We start from the raw sequence: 18013 nt of genomic DNA, 5'->3' as shown, positions 1-18013 counted from the left end.
GAGACGACATCGACGGACTGAGAGCACTTGAGCTCGCACTGTTCTTCTTGACTTTCTCCCAACACCTCGACCCCGCATCATGAGGCTCAAAGACTCATAGCATTGCTCCACACCCACTCGAAAGACTCTTTGACTGCAGGTTCGCCATGCCAGAGCAGATGCCCCAGCCACTGAGCTGGCGGCAAGTCCAATCTCAGGTGCGCAGCACCCAGCTGGCCGGGCCGCTCCCAAACGTTGAGTCCGTGCTGGACATCCTTCTCCCCACGTTGCACATTCTCGATCTTGTCCCCTCTACGGTACCTCCGCATATAGCTCACAAACATACTCCTCAACGCGTCTTCGGCCTTCTCATCAATGGTTATCCCTTCGAGGCCGATGCGGAACTGTGGAGTGAGGAGGAGGGGCAAGAGTGGCTCAGAGCGTTTCGCAGCCAAGCCTGGCTTGGGGATGTGCAGAGAGCGCTGCTCGTGGGCTCGATTGCAACGACGTGGGATCATGAGATGAGGCAAAGGGAAGGCGAGATGTGGGAGGCTCTGAAGAGGGCTTGGCTTATACCGGCAGAAGAAGAGGTCCACCCGCAGACATCTACTTCAGGAAGCAAGCTCATCATGATTCAGGATGAAGTCGAGACAGATTCTTCGGGCAAACGACAACGGCGCAAGCAGTCAGCAGCAGCCGTGACCCTCTCCGGTATTCAAGCCCTGAGCTCAGCCCTCTCAGCCGTCAGCTCCACCCGCAGCGAGCACGCCCATCAGCCTCACCCGCTCCTCACCTTCACCCTGCAGATAGCCGAATGGTATGCCTCCTTCCCTTCTCTCCTCTCTCGCCTCATAGAGGCCACCTGCATGGAGAACAACGCAGCGAAGCGTGCCCTTCTTTGGGGTGAGGTCGTCAAGATTTTGGCGAGTCTGCCAGACAGGGCGGCTAATGCTGAGGGTTCAGGCAAGGATGTCGGCCGCTTCGCAGGGCAATGGTGGATGGCGATGCAGAGGCAGATTGTTGAGCTGGTCTTCCCAGACAATGCGGATGGGGATGAAGTGGGGGTGAGACTTCTGGCCGAGCTTCTCTCCAAGCTGGTGAGGACACGGCCGGAGATGCTTGCTGATGCGGGTAGCGCCTCGAGCATGGATTGCCCTTGCTTCTGGGAGATTCTGCTCCGCCACCTATTCTCCCTCTCTTCCTTAAGCAAAGGGCTCTCAATTCCAGCCAGCCTTCGCAAGCGATGGCATTTGCTCCTTGCGCCTCTCGACACCCGAGACAGGCACAACGTGGACCTCTCCCTCGCCAACTTCTTCCATCGTCGCTTCTTACAAGTAGATGTGGTGGAGTCAAAGGAGCGCGGTAGGCCTGCTGCGGTAGGCAAGAGCTTCCTGGGCGATGAGACAGGGAGGACAGCTGAGCTGGTTGGCAGATTGTTGTACGGCCTTTGGACGCCGCCTGTGGGCGTATCTGAAAAAGAGGCGTCTGACTCAGACTCGGATGACGAGGAGGACGGACAGGCCGCAGCCGTCAGTAGGCTGCTGACGCAGATCGTGCTGCCAGCACAGCGCTCCTCCTCTGCTCTACTCTGGACAGCAGGAATGGCTCGCGCCTACGTCTGTTCCTTCGCCAGCCCGCACCTCCCCGCCACGACACAAGAGCAACAGCTCGCATCCTTACTCGAATGCTCGATCAACCTTTGGGGCAACTCAGAGCGCGTCAGACGGACAACTGCGCAAGAGGAGCAATACCTCGTCACCCTCATCCTGGGGAGCCTTGCGGAGCTCACCAGCCGTAGCGGGAGCTCAGCAGGCAGGACAACATCGCGGTCTGGTCCTTTCATCCAAGGTGTCTCTGCCCATCTTGACCACCCCGATCCAGACATTCGTCGTATGGGCATGCTCCTTGCCGAGCTTGTGAGCGAGGCGGCGCAGCGTGAGGTCAATGCCAAAACTGGTATGGAGACGGGAACCGAGGTCAAGAAACCCCTCGACTTTGGATCTAGCATGTGGGATGGAGTAGGAGAGGGAAAGGAGGAGGCGAGAGTGTTGAGGACGATGTGGTATTCGTGGGTCCGGATGCGCGACCAGGCGAGACAGGAGATTCAGGACAAAAGCGGAGAGGACATGCTTGAGATGCTTGGGTTCGCGAGGCAGGAGGAAAGGGCTGCAGTCGTCGCTCCTTCTCCGTCACGGAATGCTGCGAGGACGCCTCGTCGAGGAAACCCTAAGACTCGACAACTACCGCAGCGGACACCAGTGCAAGGCAAGAATGGCAAAAAGCAAGCAGCTCCTCGCTCTCTCATTGTGGACCTGGACGAGGGAGAAGAGGAGCTTGCAGACGATACACCTGCCAGGAAAGATCCGATCGAGTCGGACAACGAGTCCTCCTCCTCAGAGAGTGGCACCTCATCAGACGATGAAGCTGGCCCCTCTACCGGCCCGAATCTTGACCTTGACATCCACGGCTCAACTCAATCCGCCTCGAAGGGCAAGCCATCTGCTGCTGCAAACGACAACGACGAGCTGCTCGGTCTAGGAATCGACAAGAAGAAGCGTCGCGCCCCTCCTGTATACATCAGTGACCTGACTTCCCTGCTTCGCGACACAAAAGAGCGGGACTCGATTCGCTTAGCATTGAAACACGGTGAAACCCTCTTGCCGCGCAAGGGACAGCTGGCGGCTCACGCTTCATCGTCAATGTCGATGGCCGTTGGCTTCTCCACGCTCTCTTTGGCAGCAAAGGGGCAGTCTCGCGCTCCACGAGGGGAGATAGACGAGCACTGTGTCGACCTTCTGCTCCTTCTCTGCGCCTTGCAGAACAACTATCGCATCCGCAACTTCGAGGTTCGTAGAAGAGGAGCCCTACGCGCACTTGTGGTCTCTGCGCCTCGCATCGCCGTCCCCGCCCTCGTGGAGCAGGTGTTCACGCCCAACTACTCGATCGTCCAGCGGCTGGGTATGCTAGAGGCTTTAGGGAAAGGGGCGAGGGAGCTATGCTCGTGCGAGGAGATGGGCGTTGACGGGATGGAGGGATGGACAGAGGAAGCCATCAGGAGGGCAAGGAAAGAGGGAGAGGAACGCGTACCTGAGATCAAGAAGCAGAGAAACCTTGAAAGGTTGACGGACGTTGGAAGCAAGACGAGATTACTTCGCCCGCAGGGAGCGGCCGGCACTGGTCGAGGCATACAGGAGATTGGGCAAGGGTCTAGTGGTCAATCGATCACCCATCGCCAGCCATCCCGGTTCGACGCCGCCTCTACCAGCCAACAGGGTACTGCTGGCTCTCCACCCTTGGCTTCAAGTCTCTTCCTCTTCCCGCTGATCACTCGCCTACATTCCCACCTGAGCGACGCAGCCTCGCGTCTGTCAAGGGCGCGTTCCATCTCCTCCACCCTTACGAGCACATCGCTAGGTCTCACCACTCCGGACCTCTTCACTGCCTCGCCGCCCTTGCTTCTCCCGGCTATACTGGACACATTGTCCCTCCTGATCACGACGTACGTGAGAGAGCAACGACCTACACCCCTCGATGCGTACGGGGTTGTATTGCCGGAGATGCTCGACCTCGCCATGCACGTGGTGAGGGAGGGACTCCCCCTGCTCGCCTTTGCTGCGAGGGACGAAGTCGGACCTGGGAAGACCGATGCGTCGTCTGGCGAGAGTGGCAGCGGCAATGTCGTCACAGCCATTGCCTCCCTTCTCCTCACCACCCTCGACCTCGCCCTAGAGGCTCCTACAGGTGAAGCGTCCCGCCTGCTCGTGTCCACAGAGCGTGGAAGCGCCATATTGGAGGACGCGTTGCGCTTTGCTGCGGGGGTGTTTGAGACTGAGGATGGAAAGACCGCTGCTAACGGGTCAGGGGCAGGAGGGTCGGGGATCAGCAGAGTGGGAAGGATCTGCGCTGCGATTGTGGTGAGGATTGAGGAATTGAGAAGCAGGGAAAGGGAAAGGTGGCTGAGTGGGGTCAATGTGCGATGATAATGTAGCGGGCGCGATCAGGTCATTGGGACGCATTGGAATTATGTTATGAGTGACGAGAGAAAACAAGAGGCTGGGGCGCATGAAAGCCAAGTGAAAATAGATGATCTTCTCAAGAAGCAACGAGTCTGGAAGGAAGCGCACAGAGTCCCGCACTGGAATTGTCCTCCCACTTCTATGCTGCAGTGTGAGCATCACCCGCCATGTCATCACGAGGCGCTTCACCCTTAGCAGCATTGCTATGTTCTGCCTCTTTGACCGCAGATGTGTCCACAGCAGCGCTGCCGTCCGTCGGCTCTGCCATGTCCGCATCACCATCCTCTTTCGCCGGCTCAGAAATCTTTGTACCATCTTGACCATCAGCGTCGCTAGGTACGGGCAGCACTGCGACATCAGCTGGTGCGTGCGCCCCCGCTGCAGCCGCAGCCGCCACCTCGAGATCGTTCGTCGGCGCAGAGCTCTCAGCAGGAGCCGACAGAGCCTCATCGCTCGCGTCATGCTGCGCTGTCGCTATGTCTCCGCCTTCATTCTGCTTGAGATCTGGAACGCTCTTCTTCGAGGAGTCGGCCTCAACAGTCGCAGCACTGTCGCCCTGCTCTTTCGCCTCGTGACCACCGCTGCTGCTGTTGACTCTCTCGCCTGCGCCGTTGGACTTGCCTTGAAACTGCGACGACGACGACGCCTCCGTCCCTGCTTTGGCCTTCTTCGCAGACGATGGCGACGATGACGCCGCTGCACTCACGCTGCGACGCGGAGAAGGGGTCACCGCAGCCGCCGCCGCGCTCGCCTTGGCTCTTTGCGCAAGCAGTTGCGCTTGCTGCTTCTCCTTCTGCTGCTTCTCGAGGACCTCTTTGCACTGCGAGCGCGGAGGCGGATGGGGGTGTCTTGGTTAGCGGGAGAAGATCAGAACAAAAGCATGTGATGGAGCGCAGGACTTACCATGCCATCGAGCGCGCGACTGATAAGGTTCGGCGGCATGCTCATCAGGAGGCCATCGATGCGTTGCGAGAACTCGTCGCTCCCGCTACTGCTGGCGGCCTGGCTGGTGCTGCGAGCTTTGCCCTTTCCCTGCTTCTTGGACTGCGACTCGGACTCAATCATCTCCGGCTCTTCTTTCGCTGTCTCCCCGATCTTACCAGCGTACTCCTCCGCCAGCCCGAACAAGGCCAAGACAGCAAGAGAGAGATGCGTCTGATGACTAGAAAACTTTGACCTCTTTGCCGCCTTGGCCAGCTCCGACGTTCCACTCTCACCGGTTGCCAAACCCCAATTTGTGGCAGGAGCGCTCCTTTCTCCCCTCACCAGGCGACACAGAATCTCAATCTGACCTCGAGGAGTCTGAAGATACTCGCTGATGAACCTGCGGCGATCACGCCCTGTTCCGAGAACAGAGCGGGAAGACCAATCGGAAAAGACGTCCTGCATCGTCGGAGGCGGGTCCGGATCGAGAACGTACAGCTTGGAGGACCAGGCGTGCACTCCGTCAGCAGACGTCGACGAAGCAGCGGCCGGGGCGAAGCCAGCAATCGCGTACAACCACTCGTCGACGTCGCCCGTCTTGATCCATTTGGCCTCAGGTTGCGCGGAGAAGCGATCCAGGTGGATGATGAGGGTCGTCGTGCAAGTGATGAAATCAGCGTTGCCGCCATCGCCGCCACTATCCTTATTTGCGTCTTCTGCATTCGCCTCGCTCTTGATCTTCTCAGTCGCACCGTCGCGACGGTCGCCGCCATCACCGCTCGCCTCCATGCGGTGCAGCGGTGGTAGCGAACAGTACGACGCCGACGGGTCCGTCTCTGCTTGCCCTTCGCTCTGCATCACAGCATCTTGATCTCCGTCATCAAGAGTCTTCGAGGCAGCTTCGGAGTCATTGGCCCAAGCAAGCTCAAGATCGGATCGACTCTGCACCGCAAAGTTATCCGTCGTGTTCTCCCTTGCCTCAACCTGTACGTGCGCATGGAGGAAAGGCTCAATCAGTAGACGCTCATGTAGCTCTTCTTCTGCGCCTCGGTCAAACTCACCAACACTCCCTTCCAAGTCTGCCACTCCTTCACCTCTCTTTCCTTGGCATCCGAGACCTTCTTTCTCGCCCCGTCACTGGGCCTCGTCACCGTCACATCCACTTCCACCCTGCCTCGCGCACGATCGATCCGCACCTGCTCGACGACGGATACATCTATGCCCAGCCGCCTAACACTGCCAGCGCGAGAGCTGTAAGTGATCGTGAGTCGGTTTGCGGAGGACTGCGGGATAGCGGAGCTGAAAGGATTCCAGCCTTCCGAGTCTACGAGAGCGATTGACGACGGACCAGACTTCTGGCTGGGCTGTGCGCCCTCTATCGCGTCTTCTGCGACATTCTCCAAATCTGCCTCTGCTTTGACTGCCTTGGTCTGCGAATCTTCTGGAGCCGCCGAGTCTTTGGAAGCATGTGCCTGATTTTCGCCCTCCTTCTGTTGCGTAGCGCTGACCTCGCCCTCGACTGCTCCTTGCGAAGCGTCAGGATTAGCAGGCTGCGCTTTCGCCGCATCGCTAGCTCCTTCGCCCTCTTCTTCTTTGATACGAGTCATGTTCACGGACGCAGTGTCTTTCTCTGGAACGTCTGGAGCAGATGCAGGCTCACCGCTCGTGTCTTTGTTCGCCTCCGCTGTCTCATCCTCGGGGCCTTGCTCCGCTGCCGGCTGCTGCTGTGGTTGCTGCTGTTGCTTATTGCCCTTCCCTTTCTTCTTCTTTGGCTTGCGCTCCGCACTGGGACCAGTGGGGGCTCCAGCGGGAGGCTTGATGGCCGGAGAAGCAAAGCAGATGCGCAGCTTGCAGTTGGCGTCTTGCTGCTGACTGTTGTTGCCATTCTGCCGTCCTCGCTGCTGTTGTTTGTTGCGTTGAAATGCTGGCGCCCTTGGTGTGCGAGCGCGAGGCTCGTTGTTGGCGGTTGTGGTGGTTCCAGCCTCAGAAGCTGCTTCTGTTGCTGCATCGTCGTCGTCCTCGCCTTTCTCAGCTGCGTCATCGTCGTCCTCTTCATCGTTTGACTCATCATCGCTGCCTTCAGCAGCAGCAGCAGCAGCGGCGGCAGCAGCCGCCGCCTCCGCAGCGGCACGCTCCTCCTCTTCTGCCTGTGCCTCGGCCTCCTCTCTCGCAGCATTTGCAGCCCGCGCCTCGGCCAGATCCCATCTCCACTGAATGTCTGGAATCTCGATTCTTGTGATACGAAAGTCAGTAGATGTCTTCTTCGCCGGTGCGATCACGGGCGAATCAGATGCGGTGCTGCCTGCGCGGACAGTCTGGGCGGCCGGAAGCTTGTTGCGGGAGGACGAAGCCGGTGCAGAGGGGAGTGTCGGCGTGCCATGTCTACTGGAAGGGGCAGAGCTTCCGCTGGGACCAGAGGGAGCTTTGATTCCGCCACTGCCGGGGATGACGCTCTGTTGGGGGAGGTTGAAGCGATTCTTGTTGCCTGTAGGGATCGAGTTCTGCGAGCTGAAACCGCCTCGACTGGAGCTGGACGAGCGTGAGGCGTTGCCGCCACCACGACTGGGTCCGCTTGGGGCAGACATCATTGCGCCTCCTCGACCTGATCCGGGCATATGCGCGCCGCCGCGCCCTCGCCCAGTTGGGCCGGCTTGCTGGTGGCCCATCTGCTGCTGTTGCTGGGGACCTTGCATGTGCTGAGGGGGGCGAGCAGCCGCAAAACCGCCCATTGGTCCTCCTCTTCCGGGACCTCCAGTCGCCCCTCCTCGCGGCGGGCCAGTCATGGGTCGAGGGGGTAGGCCTGCGGGCGCTGCGCCCTGTGCGCCTGGCCAGCCAAAAGATGATGAGGGAGAGTTGTTGATGTTGAATTGATTGGGGTCAACTTGTTGCTGCTGCTGCTGCATCTGCATAGACTGAGCAGGGTAGGTCTGCGGTCCAGCGAAGGGCGCGGGGGCAGCATCGAAGCGTTGACGCTTGGCTGGAGGTGGGGTGGGGCCAGGCTGACCGCCAGGGTAGAAGCCTTGCTGAGGGGGCTGTTGCTGATGTTGTGGTGCATAATGAGGATTGATGTGTGGTCTAGGTGCGGGAGGTGCAGGCGCTGCATTGTATGGAGCTGGTTGTTGAGGATATCCTGCATATGGCTGGCCGTACTGGACCTGAGTCTGCTGATTGTATGCAGGCGGTCTTGCCTGGCCAGGCTGAGGATACTGCGGCCCCGCTTGCTGCTGATAAGGCTGCTGAGGATACTGCTGCTGCGGTTGAGGCTGCTGTTGAGGGTATTGAGGTCCGGCAAATTGCTGTTGAGGCTGCTGCTGCTGCTGCTGCTGCTGCTGTTGAGCAAGTTGAGGAGCAGTTTGTCCTGCTCCCCCTGCGGCTGCCGCTGCTGCCTGCTGGGCATAATATTGCTGCCATTGCTGATGCCACTGAGCTTGCTGCTCTTCGTTGGTCATAGGCTTGGCCGGCTGCTGCTGCTGCTGTTGTTGTTGTTGCTGAGCAGCTGTCCCGCCATAGCCGTAGTTAGAATAGTCGATTGGGCCAGCGATAGCAGGAGTCGCTTGGCCTGGCTGAGGAGTGGCCGGCGTGGCAGAGGACCCCGGCCCTGTGTAAGGGTAAGGTCTGCATTGGCGAAGACGGAAGACGGATGTCAGCTATGCGCAGAGCACGTTGCCTTGATTGCGCTCACCTCTTCATGATACCACGGTCGGGAAGATGTATGTGGATGTAGGATAAGAAGGCCATCGATCCGCATCTTGCGCGTCGAGCGGACGAGGTCGAAAACGCTGTGGTCTACTCTAGTTCCGCCCGTTGACCCAGAGTCACGCCGACGAAAGGGAAAGTCGGCTACGGCCACTCAGCTCCACTCTTCCTTCCTCACCCTCACGTTCTCTTCCAGCCGGCTAGCATGTATAACGGCATTGGCCTCGCCACGCCGAGAGGCTCGTGAGTAGCAGCAGTCAATGATTCATCCGCATCCTCGTCCATCCACTAACCTACCCCGTTCCTCCACCCAGCGGCACCTCCGGCTACATCACAAAGAATGTCTCGCACTATCGCCCGCGCGAAGACTACCGCAATGTCCAGGAGAAACCCACCCTCAACCGCCAGCCAGATGCAGGCATTCTCGAGCATGATCGCAAGAGGCGCGTAGAGGTGAAATGCATGGAGCTGCGCGACCAGCTCGAGGATCGCGGCCTGCCCGACGCAGAGATCGAGCAACAAGTTGGGGAGCTGAGGAAGAGCTTGCTTGCTGCTTCGCAAGGACCGGGGCCAGCGAGGGGTGGGCCGAGTCATCAAGAGATCAAGAATCTCCGCCCTTCAGACGTACACGCCCGCGGTGTAGCTAAGCAGAGGGAAGTCGAGTCCTTTGGCCGGGCGTTGCGCATCGATCCCGAATATCAGGAGGGTCAAGCTTGGGACAAGGAGCTACAGGAGCGGCGCAAGCAGGAGAGATTTGAGGCAAAGAGACGCAAGCTGGAAGAAGAGGAGGAGCGAAAGCGCGAGTGGGCAGAGAAGCGTGAGAGATTGGCGAGGGAGAGGGATGAGTTTGAGAGGGAGATGAGGAGAAATCGCGAAGAGAGGGGCAGGAGAGGATACGAGAATGAGGAGCGCAGAGACGCCAGAGATGGACCGCCGGGCAAGAGGCCACGCCGCTCTCCTTCGCCTGCACCGAGAAGCGGACGGCGCTACGACAGCGCCTCTCGTTCGCCTTCCCCACCTCCACGACGCCGCCGATCAGACGACGAGGACGACCGAGACTACCGTCGTCGCTCCCTTTCTCCACCGCCTCGTCGACGACAGCCCAGCTTCACTCCCTCCGACGATAGTCGCGGTCGCGGCCCGGGTCGTGGACGCAGAGACAGCTACTCGAGCCGAGGACGCAGCTACAGCTACAGTCGCAGTCGCAGCCGGAGCTATAGCCGATCACCAAGCCGCAGTCGCAGCCCTCCACCAGACGGTCGCCGTCGTCGCACTCCACTCAGCGAGGCCAGTCGCTCGCCCTCGCCTCCTTCCGGACGTCGTGAAGCACCGCCGCCGCGAAGACAGCGCAGGGACTCTCGTGATGCAAGCCTTAGCGAGAGTAGGAGCTCCTCGTTGCCCCCTTCTCCTCGCCGTCGTGCTGCGGAAGAGGATGCGAGGAGGAGTGGTCGTGGCGCGAGACGAGATGATAGCAGGGGAAGGAGCAGAAGCCGGAGCAGGAGCGTCGATAGTAGTAGTAGCTACTCTGGTAGCAGTCGCTCGAGTAGGAGCCCTTCGCCTCGACGTTGAAGAAGCTCAAGAGCAGGACGAAGCTTGTTTCCGACTATCAATGATCATCATATCCAATCGCAGAAGCTTCAGGTAGACCAGACTGCAACTCATCTCTCTCACTCTTCTTGGCCTGTTCCTTCGCACCTGGTTCTCGAGGAAAAGACTTGGCATTGACGTTTTCATGTTACGCACAGACTTGTTGATAGATTATCGAGACACAAAAAGAGAGCGGAAGGTAAAAGGAGCGAGGAGCAACATTTGGGCGTGAACGAAGGACGTTCGGTAGTCGAGCCTGCTCGACTGAATTTGAAGACCAAGGGGGGGGGGGGGGGGGGGGGGGGGTTGGTGCTGAGGAGGGGTAGTCTAGGTGAGGGAGTGTTGCTGAGCTGATGCTGAGTCTTGTTCATTAGGGAAGGTAGTACCCCAGTGCTTGATGCCAATCGTGCTGGCCTAGGGGAGCTCAGGCGGGCGATTGAAGATAGAATCGGCTCCAGTGTAGAGGAGGAGGTCTACCAGCCCTGCACCGACGAGGCCGCCAAGAATATTGGCTGCCCAGATGCCGTGGAGCCTGTCGCGGCACGCGAGAGAGCAAGAGAGGTTAGCTTGGCAATCGTGAGCGGTGGTGCTGAGTCGCGGTGATCGAGCTCACCAGTAGCCCGAGTTATGCCCAAATAGGTCCTTGATTGGGTAGCCCAGAGTAGCGAGCGCTAGCCTAGGTCCAAAGTCCCTAGCCGGATTGATGGCCGCGCCAGTCTGAGCACCGACACCGTTGGCGATGGCGAGGAGCAAGAAGAAGATGGCAAAGGCCAGTGCGTGGCCAGGCAGAGCTGGGTTGGTAAAGGCAAAGATACCGCCTACGAGGAGAGCCGTGCCGAGGAACTCGTCGTGGAAGGCTGACCAGAGAGAGATGCCCGGAGCGGGGATGCTGATGAAATTGCCTGCTGTGGCGTTGGTGCCGAAGACTGCGCGGCCACCGTTGGGCTCGAAGTGGTCGATGGCCTCGCTGTAGTTGGTGTAGATGATCCAAGCGGCGATGAAGCATCCGAGAGTCTGAGCGAGGAGGTAGCCGGGCACCTAGGTGGGCGAGCAAGAGGGAAGGATCAGGGTGAGTGTGAGTGTGAGTGGCGAGGCACAAGTGGCAAGGTGACGCCAGCGGCGATGAGTAGGGCTCACCTTCCTCAGAGGGAAGCGACGGAAGACGGCTTGAGCGATGGTGACTGCCGGGTTGATGTGGCCGCCACTGATGGGTCCGGCTACGTAGGCACCGAGGCCGACACCGATGGCCCACCCTGGCGTGCAAGGAGGGGTAGAACAGGGATGAAATGGATCAGTGGGTGAACATTCGGTCATGACGCTCGTCCCATCTCGTGCCCACCAAGGTGAGCGGTCAGCACATCGCCGGCGCCGTAAAGCTGAAGCTGAAGGCTTGCACCCGACCCAAAGAGAACGATTGTACCGGCTCCAATAGCCTCGGCTACGTAGTCACCCCAGTTGGCCTTGAAGCGCTGGAAGACGGTAGGAGGAGACGAAGGGGGAGCAGAGTCGGCACCGGTTTCGGGGTCCATGTTGACGACTACGGTGGTGGTGGTGATTGTGGTGTTGGTTGTGACAAGGTCGGCGGGAGAAGGTGGGCGACTCGAGGTGAGAGAGACCAGGAGAACGACGCTTGTGTTGTCGTGATTGGGGCTAGAGAGAGAGGTTGAGGAAGACGTCGTGGTGGTAAGGAAGGGAGAGGGCAGTAGAGGTTGGTCAGGAGGGAAGGGAGGCAAGGATGCAACGAGGGCGAGCGCGGCCTTTTGGTTTGCTCTGTTGCTCTTTTGCTCTTTTGCTCTTTTGCTCTGGCTCTCCTTGCCTGTCATCGCGTCGCTTCATTCGAAGGCTGGTGGGTCAGATCGAGTCGAGGGCCAGGGCTACGCCGTCAGCGGCAAGACAGGCTCGCTTGACGTGGCGCGAGTGAAGAGCGAGGGCGGCGTAGGATTGCCCTCAAGGCGGAGGCAAGCAACGAAGCCGACTTGTTCATTGCGCTCAACGCCGCTGGTTCTGTTCATGACCTTGGCGCTCAGGCGCGGTTGGGACTGCTAGAGGATCGCTGCTCGTCCTGCTCATGACTATGTTCGTCAGTACCGGAGGTGATGTAGGGCAACCTCACTTCACTGACAGCTTCCTTTGCCGCACGGTGAGGCGTATGGCTTGATTTGGCGCCAAACCCCCTCCTCCTGTTGGCAACTTGAGCGTGCGCGATTCCCGCTTGCGTGGGCCGGCCAATGTCACCGATATTGAAGTCTGTCTTTTGAGGTCGAGGGCGTGCAGCGCGCGAGCGAGCTTCCACAACCTGCTTCTTCTAGAGGACGCCTACTTCCAGCCCGGAAAAATGGATCCGGATTCGTGACATCCGTCAGGATCATCGCCATCGCCGTCGATGTGCGGTGAGCTTACCGTCCAATTTCAATGGAAACAGAAGCGCAGTCTGTTACTGAGCAACGCAGGCAACCAACGGCGCTCAAGTTCGGGGCAGCCGATTCGGCACGCGGCCTCCGGCGTGCGAGGGAGATTTCACCGCTCAGCGAAACGAGGCGACGACGAAAGTGTCAGACAGGAGCGGTCAAGCGGCACTCCTGCAGCACCCAGCACCTCCACGCACGCTGCCTGGATGCACGGACGCAACCTCAGCCTGCCCGGCCTTTGAGATTTGCCTACATTAACCCAAGAATTCGCAACGGTCATTCTGGTCTAGCCCTCCTCTTTCATCTCTTGTCCCCACACCATATCTCAGACTATACGCCTTCAACATGCCGCAGACGCTCTCTGCAATGTACGCCGAGCTCTTCCCGGGCAAGAAGTCCGGATGGAACCCTTCGGACATGCCCCCTCTCACAGGCAAGGTCGCTGTAGTCACGGGAGGATACACTGGCATCGGCCTTGAAACAGTGCACGCCCTGCTGCAACATGATGCTGCCAAGGTCATCGTCGCGGGGCGCAGCCAAACGAAATACGATGAGGCAGTCAAGAAGTTGGAGGCCAGGGGAGACGTCAGCGGGACGTTGAACAGAATGGAGTTCCTTGAGCTTGACTTGGCTAGCTTGAAGGGCATTCAGAAGGCAGGCAAGGAGCTCCATGGGAAGACTGATAAGTTGCACATGCTCTTTGCTAGCGCTGGAGTCATGGTCCCTCCCGTGAGTAGGCGCGCGAGCTCGAGATGCTGCAGGCTTGCAACTCCTCGCTCACTCATCCACCCATCACAATGTCTTCCCACTCTCTCAGCTCGGCTCCCGCTCGGCAGACGACATTGAGCTCCAATTGGCCACCAACACGCTCGGACACCACTACCTCATCCAGCTCTCCCTACCTCTTCTTCTCGCCGCCCGCTCCAAGGACTTCTCACCTCGAGTCTGTCTCACCTCCTCTTCAGGTCACAACGCCATCATGGGTCCCCCTGCCTTCAGCAAGGCCGATCCCGAGATCAAAAATCGCGGCAAGGCGTGGTATCTGCCCTCCGACACGCGTCGTCAACTCCTGTACGGCAACTCCAAGATGGGCAACATCCTCACTGCAAACAAGTTCCACCGCCTCTATGCTTCACAGGGCCTCGTCTTTGCGTCGTGCAACCCGGGAAACCTCAAGACGGAGCTAGCCAGACACGTCCCCTCGCTGACCAAGAGGATGATCCAGTTCCTTCTCTTTCCCCCCGAGTACGGAGCGCTCAATCAGCTGTACATCTGCACGAGTCAGGATGGGGAGAAGTTGGGCGGACAATACGTTGCGCCGTGGACTAGAGTGGTCAGTCCCTCCCACGAGGCGAAGGACCAGAAGAGCGAGGATGAGTTGTACGAGTGGTGCGAGGAGACGATTAAGAGGGTGGTCGGATAGAGGGGGGCGTGGCGGGCCTTCAGTCGCGGCTTCGCGGCGAATTTTCTTTGTTCCTTTCGATACTACTGCAGTCTTTTCGATACCAATCGTGAGCTAATTATGCGTGATGAGAAGGCAAAAGGCCATCCGTCTTCGTAGCCGGGGTTAGCAACATCGCTGTGCTTGAATGGAGGGAGGTCACACGAGCTGTCACTCCTGCAGCTAGGCGTTTAGGGCCATCTCCTCCCTTTCGCTGTGGGACCAACGCTGCAACTGTCGACAGCATCTGGTGAGAAGCAGAGGATACGTTGCCGTCGTAGTGATCACGTTATCACTGCCCTTGTCGATGGTATCGCCTCCACTGCCCCGCAGTCAATCGGCGAATTCCGTACCTGAGCGTGGGGTCGGAGTAGCCGGTTGGATTGAACTAACTTGTCTTGGGCTGCTGGGCGCGGACGCGGATCTCACGCCGAGCCAAATTCTCTCGTGCGCCGTGCGGACAAGTCAGGCTCGGCGTTAGCTCCGCGAAGTCCAGAACAGGAAGAAAATAGTCTTCACGACTAGCCATCACTTGCTGCAAGGCCAAGAAGGAGTGAGCCATCGTCGCAGCGCTGCAGAGACTCGAAGAGGACGTGGACGTGGACGTGGACTCATCACCCTCGTATCTCCTTCCTTCCCCGCATTTCCCCTTCATCGACTCGCATCACGTCGCGTGACTTCTCCTCTGCCTTCATCGACGTTTCTCCCACTTCTTGATTCTCTTCTTCTCTTCCCTCCTTCAACCTCTCCCTCGGCGTCCGCAGCGCCAGCTCATCATGGTCGCCTCCTCTCACCCGTCGACGCCCCAGGAGCGCCCCATCGATGATGAAGCTCCTCATCACACCCACTCTGTCGACTCCCATCGCCCACATGATGTCTTCGCCCCCGCCGAGGGGGGCATCAACTTCCGCACCCTCACCTGGCCTCATGCAAGCGTAATCGTTGCCAAGCTGCAAATCGGTATCGGTATTCTGGGCATTCCAGGGACGTTCGATACGCTAGGCTTTGCGCCCGGCCTTATCTCGCTCCTCATCATCTGCATGATCACAACGTACTGCGGTCTGCTGGCTGGTCGGATTAGGTTGATCCACCCTGAGCTGCACAGCGCTCAAGACCTTGGATCCCTTTTCTTTGGCGGCTCGCGCATCGGCATGGCTCTATTCGGATTCTTCTACTGGGTGCTTCTCGTCATGATCGCCGGCTCAGGTATCCTCTCCACCACCATCGCCTTGAACGCCATTTCCTCCCACGCTCTCTGCACCATGGCTTTCGCCGGGATCGTAGTGGCCGCCTGCCTCCTCATCGGTGGAGGATGCCGTCAGCTGATGAAGGTTGCCTGGCTAGGCTGGGCAGGCATCATCTGCGTCATGATCTCCATCTGGACCTTGACCATCGCCATGCTCACCAAGGACTACCCCATGGCCAGCCTTGGCCAGACGGGACGCGTGCAGGTCAAAGCGGGAAACAGTAGCTCGACGTTTGCAGAAGCCATGTCTGCCGTTACGACCCAGCTGTTTGCTATTCTGGGGAATGTGGCCTTCTATTCCATCTCAGCAGAGATGAAGCGACCGAGAGAATTCGAAAAGGCGGTCTACGTCGGACAGCTCTTCGTAATCGCAAACTACATCATCGTGGGATGCATCGTCTACGGCAAGGCGGGGCAGTTCCTCACCTCTCCTGCCCTCGGGTCGGCAGGACCGCTCATCAAGAAGATCTGCTACGGTTTCTCGCTCCCCGCAGTACTGATTACGGCGATTATGTACTCTCACTTGGCCACCAAGCAGGTCTTTGTGACTGCCTTGCGCTCCTCTCGCCACTTGACCACGCCCACTGTTATCCACTGGGGAGTGTGGATTGGCTCGACGATTCTGGCCGTTGCCATCGGCTTCGTTCTTGCGGCATCCATCCCGGTGTTCGACGATCTGCTCAGCCTTATCGGCGCCACTGTGGGGTGCTTCTTCTCGATCGTCGTCGGAGGCATGACGCTGCTCTACATGGTCAGCCACGAGGACACGCAAGGCAGCGTTGCAGGAGACGACAGCAGCAGCAGCAGCGGTGAGGGTGCAGAGGCGGAAAAAGCTGTTGTTGATAGTCAGGCGCAACAGGGCAAGGCAGGCCAGACAGCAGCGAGGGTAACGTCACGAGCGCATGTAGCGCCGAGCTTGGGAGCAGACCGAGCCTGGCTCGTACGAGCCTACCTGGTCGCCTTCAAGTCGCACACCACGACGAGAAGCCGCAAGGTGCGTTTCGGCCTCGGTGTACTGCTGCTGATGATCGGCGGCTTCATCATTGTCGGTGGAACGTACGGCGCTGCCGTGTCCATCTCGAACGCGTACAGCTCAGGAGCCGTCCAGCAAGCCTTCAGCTGTGCGGACAATTCGGTCTGATGGCGGGCGCTCTCTTCTCTGTTTCAATGTATTCGTAGTCAGCATAGCATCGTAGAATGTATGGAAAGGACTGTGATCATCATCCGCGCGAGCAGACTGTGTGGCGGTAACACATTCTCGCCGCTTTGTCAAGGTGTACAAAGCAAATTGATGATCGTAGATGAAGATGACAAGCTGCGTGGCTACGAATTTGCGTGGCGGCGTACAATGCTGGTCGAAAGCTGCGGAGATGGAGAGTCATCACCATGACCGCCTCTGGATCGTCGGTATCCCAGTTCGGATTACCCAGTGGTGCTGCGAGAACCTGCTCGCCTTCCCTCTTTCCCTCGCCTGTCCGCTCACAAGATCAAGCACTTCCTGTCCTTCCCACTACCCCCGCCGGCGCCTCCTCCGCCTCTTCTCCTGCTCCATCTCTTCTTGGTTGCCTCCCGCAACGCTGCATCAAATACCTCCTGCACTCCCTGCTTAGTCCTCGCGCTACATTCGACGTATCTGGCCGCTCCAATCTCCTTTGCCACTGCTGCTCCTTGCTCTGGTGAGACTGGGCGCAAACCTTGTGCTGACAGCATCGAGTTGGAGTGCGGGTCATTGCGCAAGTCTGTCTTGAGGCCGACTAGGAGGATTGGAACTGGTGGTGCGAGCAGACGAGCGGAGAGGGCCGGTCAGTGCGGCCGAGCAGGGGTGGATCGTCTCGCCGCTCGCAGACTCACCTCCTTCGCAGAAGTGATTGATCTCCGGGTACCACTGCAGGGATGAGATAGCATCTAGTCAGCCTCTGCGCCCTCGCCAGCATTATCGCGCCTCTCAAAGCTCTTCCCTCCTGCGCCTCACCTTATCCTGCACATTCGCCAGACTAGTCGGGAAGTCCACTGCAAAGCAAATGAGGATGATATCGCTTTCCGGATAGCTCAATGGTCGCAGCCTATCGTACTCTTCCTGTCCTGCTGTGTCCCATAGCGCGAGCTCGATCGTCTTGCCCTCGAAGCGTACGATGGGTACATAGTTCTCAAAGACGGTCGGAATGTACGTCTCTGGGAAGCGATTCTCCGAGTAGACGATCTGCGAAGGCGAGGCAAGGGGAAAAGCAGGTCAGCGATGCATGCTCCTGGCGCCATGCTGAGATCACCCGGTTGCCATGTACCCACCAAGAGGCAGGTCTTGCCGCATCCACCATCTCCCACAACTACCAGCTTCTTCTTTGCATCGATGTGCGGTCTGCCAGGCTGCGTGGGCAACCCGGACGAGGGTCCCTGGCCGGGGGGCGCCGAGTTGAGACTGCTCTGTGTGTTGAAGGAGCTCTGCATGTGCGCAGACGGGTGGGCGGATGTGTCGTAGGATGAATGGAGGAAGAATGAGGCAAGTCAAGGCAAGGCAACGGAATGAGGGATTGGATGGACTGGTGGAGGTGATGGTCGTCGTGGTAGAGAAGTGAGGTGCCCCTCGCTCCCCGCCGCCTGCCGCTCGGACATCGAGAAGTCAAGCGAGCGGGCGATGGCTGGTCGAGGCAAAGCAACACCAAGCTCGAGCCAAACGCGTGCATTCGTCGCGTGGCGTCGGCCTGAGGCGCGGGAGGCG

General features: G+C 59.0%; 7 protein-coding genes across 7 annotated transcripts; 4 read left to right on the top strand and 3 right to left on the bottom strand.

Annotated features, from left to right (window-relative positions):
• Positions 1–57: 57 nt before the first annotated feature.
• Positions 58–4077, top strand: BDZ90DRAFT_233542 (hypothetical protein). Its single transcript, XM_025506668.1, has one exon. It carries the CDS (start codon positions 159–161, stop codon positions 3957–3959), a length of 3801 nt encoding a protein of 1266 aa, XP_025360552.1. The 5' UTR covers positions 58–158; the 3' UTR covers positions 3960–4077.
• On the bottom strand, positions 3983–8644 carry BDZ90DRAFT_233541 (hypothetical protein). The gene is made up of 4 exons (XM_025506667.1): positions 8602–8644; positions 5981–8534; positions 4899–5903; positions 3983–4815 (listed from the first exon to the last, which is right to left on the bottom strand). Exons 1-4 carry the CDS (start codon positions 8607–8609, stop codon positions 4135–4137), a joined length of 4248 nt encoding a protein of 1415 aa, XP_025360551.1. The 5' UTR covers positions 8610–8644; the 3' UTR covers positions 3983–4134.
• On the top strand, positions 8621–10302 carry BDZ90DRAFT_54344 (cwf21-domain-containing protein). The gene is made up of 2 exons (XM_025509662.1): positions 8621–8858; positions 8930–10302. Exons 1-2 carry the CDS (start codon positions 8821–8823, stop codon positions 10182–10184), a joined length of 1293 nt encoding a protein of 430 aa, XP_025360550.1. The 5' UTR covers positions 8621–8820; the 3' UTR covers positions 10185–10302.
• A 314-nt stretch (positions 10303–10616) lies between these two features.
• Positions 10617–11731, bottom strand: BDZ90DRAFT_261721 (aquaporin-like protein; the record flags this gene model as incomplete). The annotated part of the gene is made up of 4 exons (XM_025508406.1): positions 10617–10734; positions 10816–11240; positions 11340–11455; positions 11542–11731. The coding sequence occupies 4 exons, from the start codon at positions 11729–11731 to the stop codon at positions 10617–10619; spliced, it is 849 nt and encodes a 282-aa protein (XP_025360549.1).
• A 1330-nt stretch (positions 11732–13061) lies between these two features.
• BDZ90DRAFT_233538 (NAD(P)-binding protein) lies at positions 13062–14038 on the top strand. Its single transcript, XM_025506666.1, has 2 exons — positions 13062–13339; positions 13428–14038. Exons 1-2 carry the CDS (start codon positions 13217–13219, stop codon positions 14031–14033), a joined length of 729 nt encoding a protein of 242 aa, XP_025360548.1. The 5' UTR covers positions 13062–13216; the 3' UTR covers positions 14034–14038.
• A 555-nt stretch (positions 14039–14593) lies between these two features.
• BDZ90DRAFT_233537 (hypothetical protein) lies at positions 14594–16808 on the top strand. The gene has a single exon (XM_025506665.1). The coding sequence runs from the start codon at positions 14828–14830 to the stop codon at positions 16436–16438; it is 1611 nt and encodes a 536-aa protein (XP_025360547.1). The 5' UTR covers positions 14594–14827; the 3' UTR covers positions 16439–16808.
• BDZ90DRAFT_233536 (ras-domain-containing protein) lies at positions 16570–17895 on the bottom strand. The gene is made up of 4 exons (XM_025506664.1): positions 17584–17895; positions 17270–17497; positions 17149–17182; positions 16570–17066 (listed from the first exon to the last, which is right to left on the bottom strand). The coding sequence occupies exons 1-4, from the start codon at positions 17740–17742 to the stop codon at positions 16777–16779; spliced, it is 711 nt and encodes a 236-aa protein (XP_025360546.1). The 5' UTR covers positions 17743–17895; the 3' UTR covers positions 16570–16776.
• Between the last annotated feature and the right edge of the window lie 118 nt (positions 17896–18013).

Source organism: Jaminaea rosea (genome assembly GCF_003144245.1).
Source record: "Jaminaea rosea strain MCA 5214 unplaced genomic scaffold BDZ90scaffold_12, whole genome shotgun sequence".
Lineage (NCBI taxonomy): Eukaryota > Fungi > Basidiomycota > Exobasidiomycetes > Microstromatales > Jaminaea > Jaminaea rosea.
Note: the sequence above shows the minus strand (reverse complement) of the source record. Positions and strands in the feature narration are given on the sequence as shown.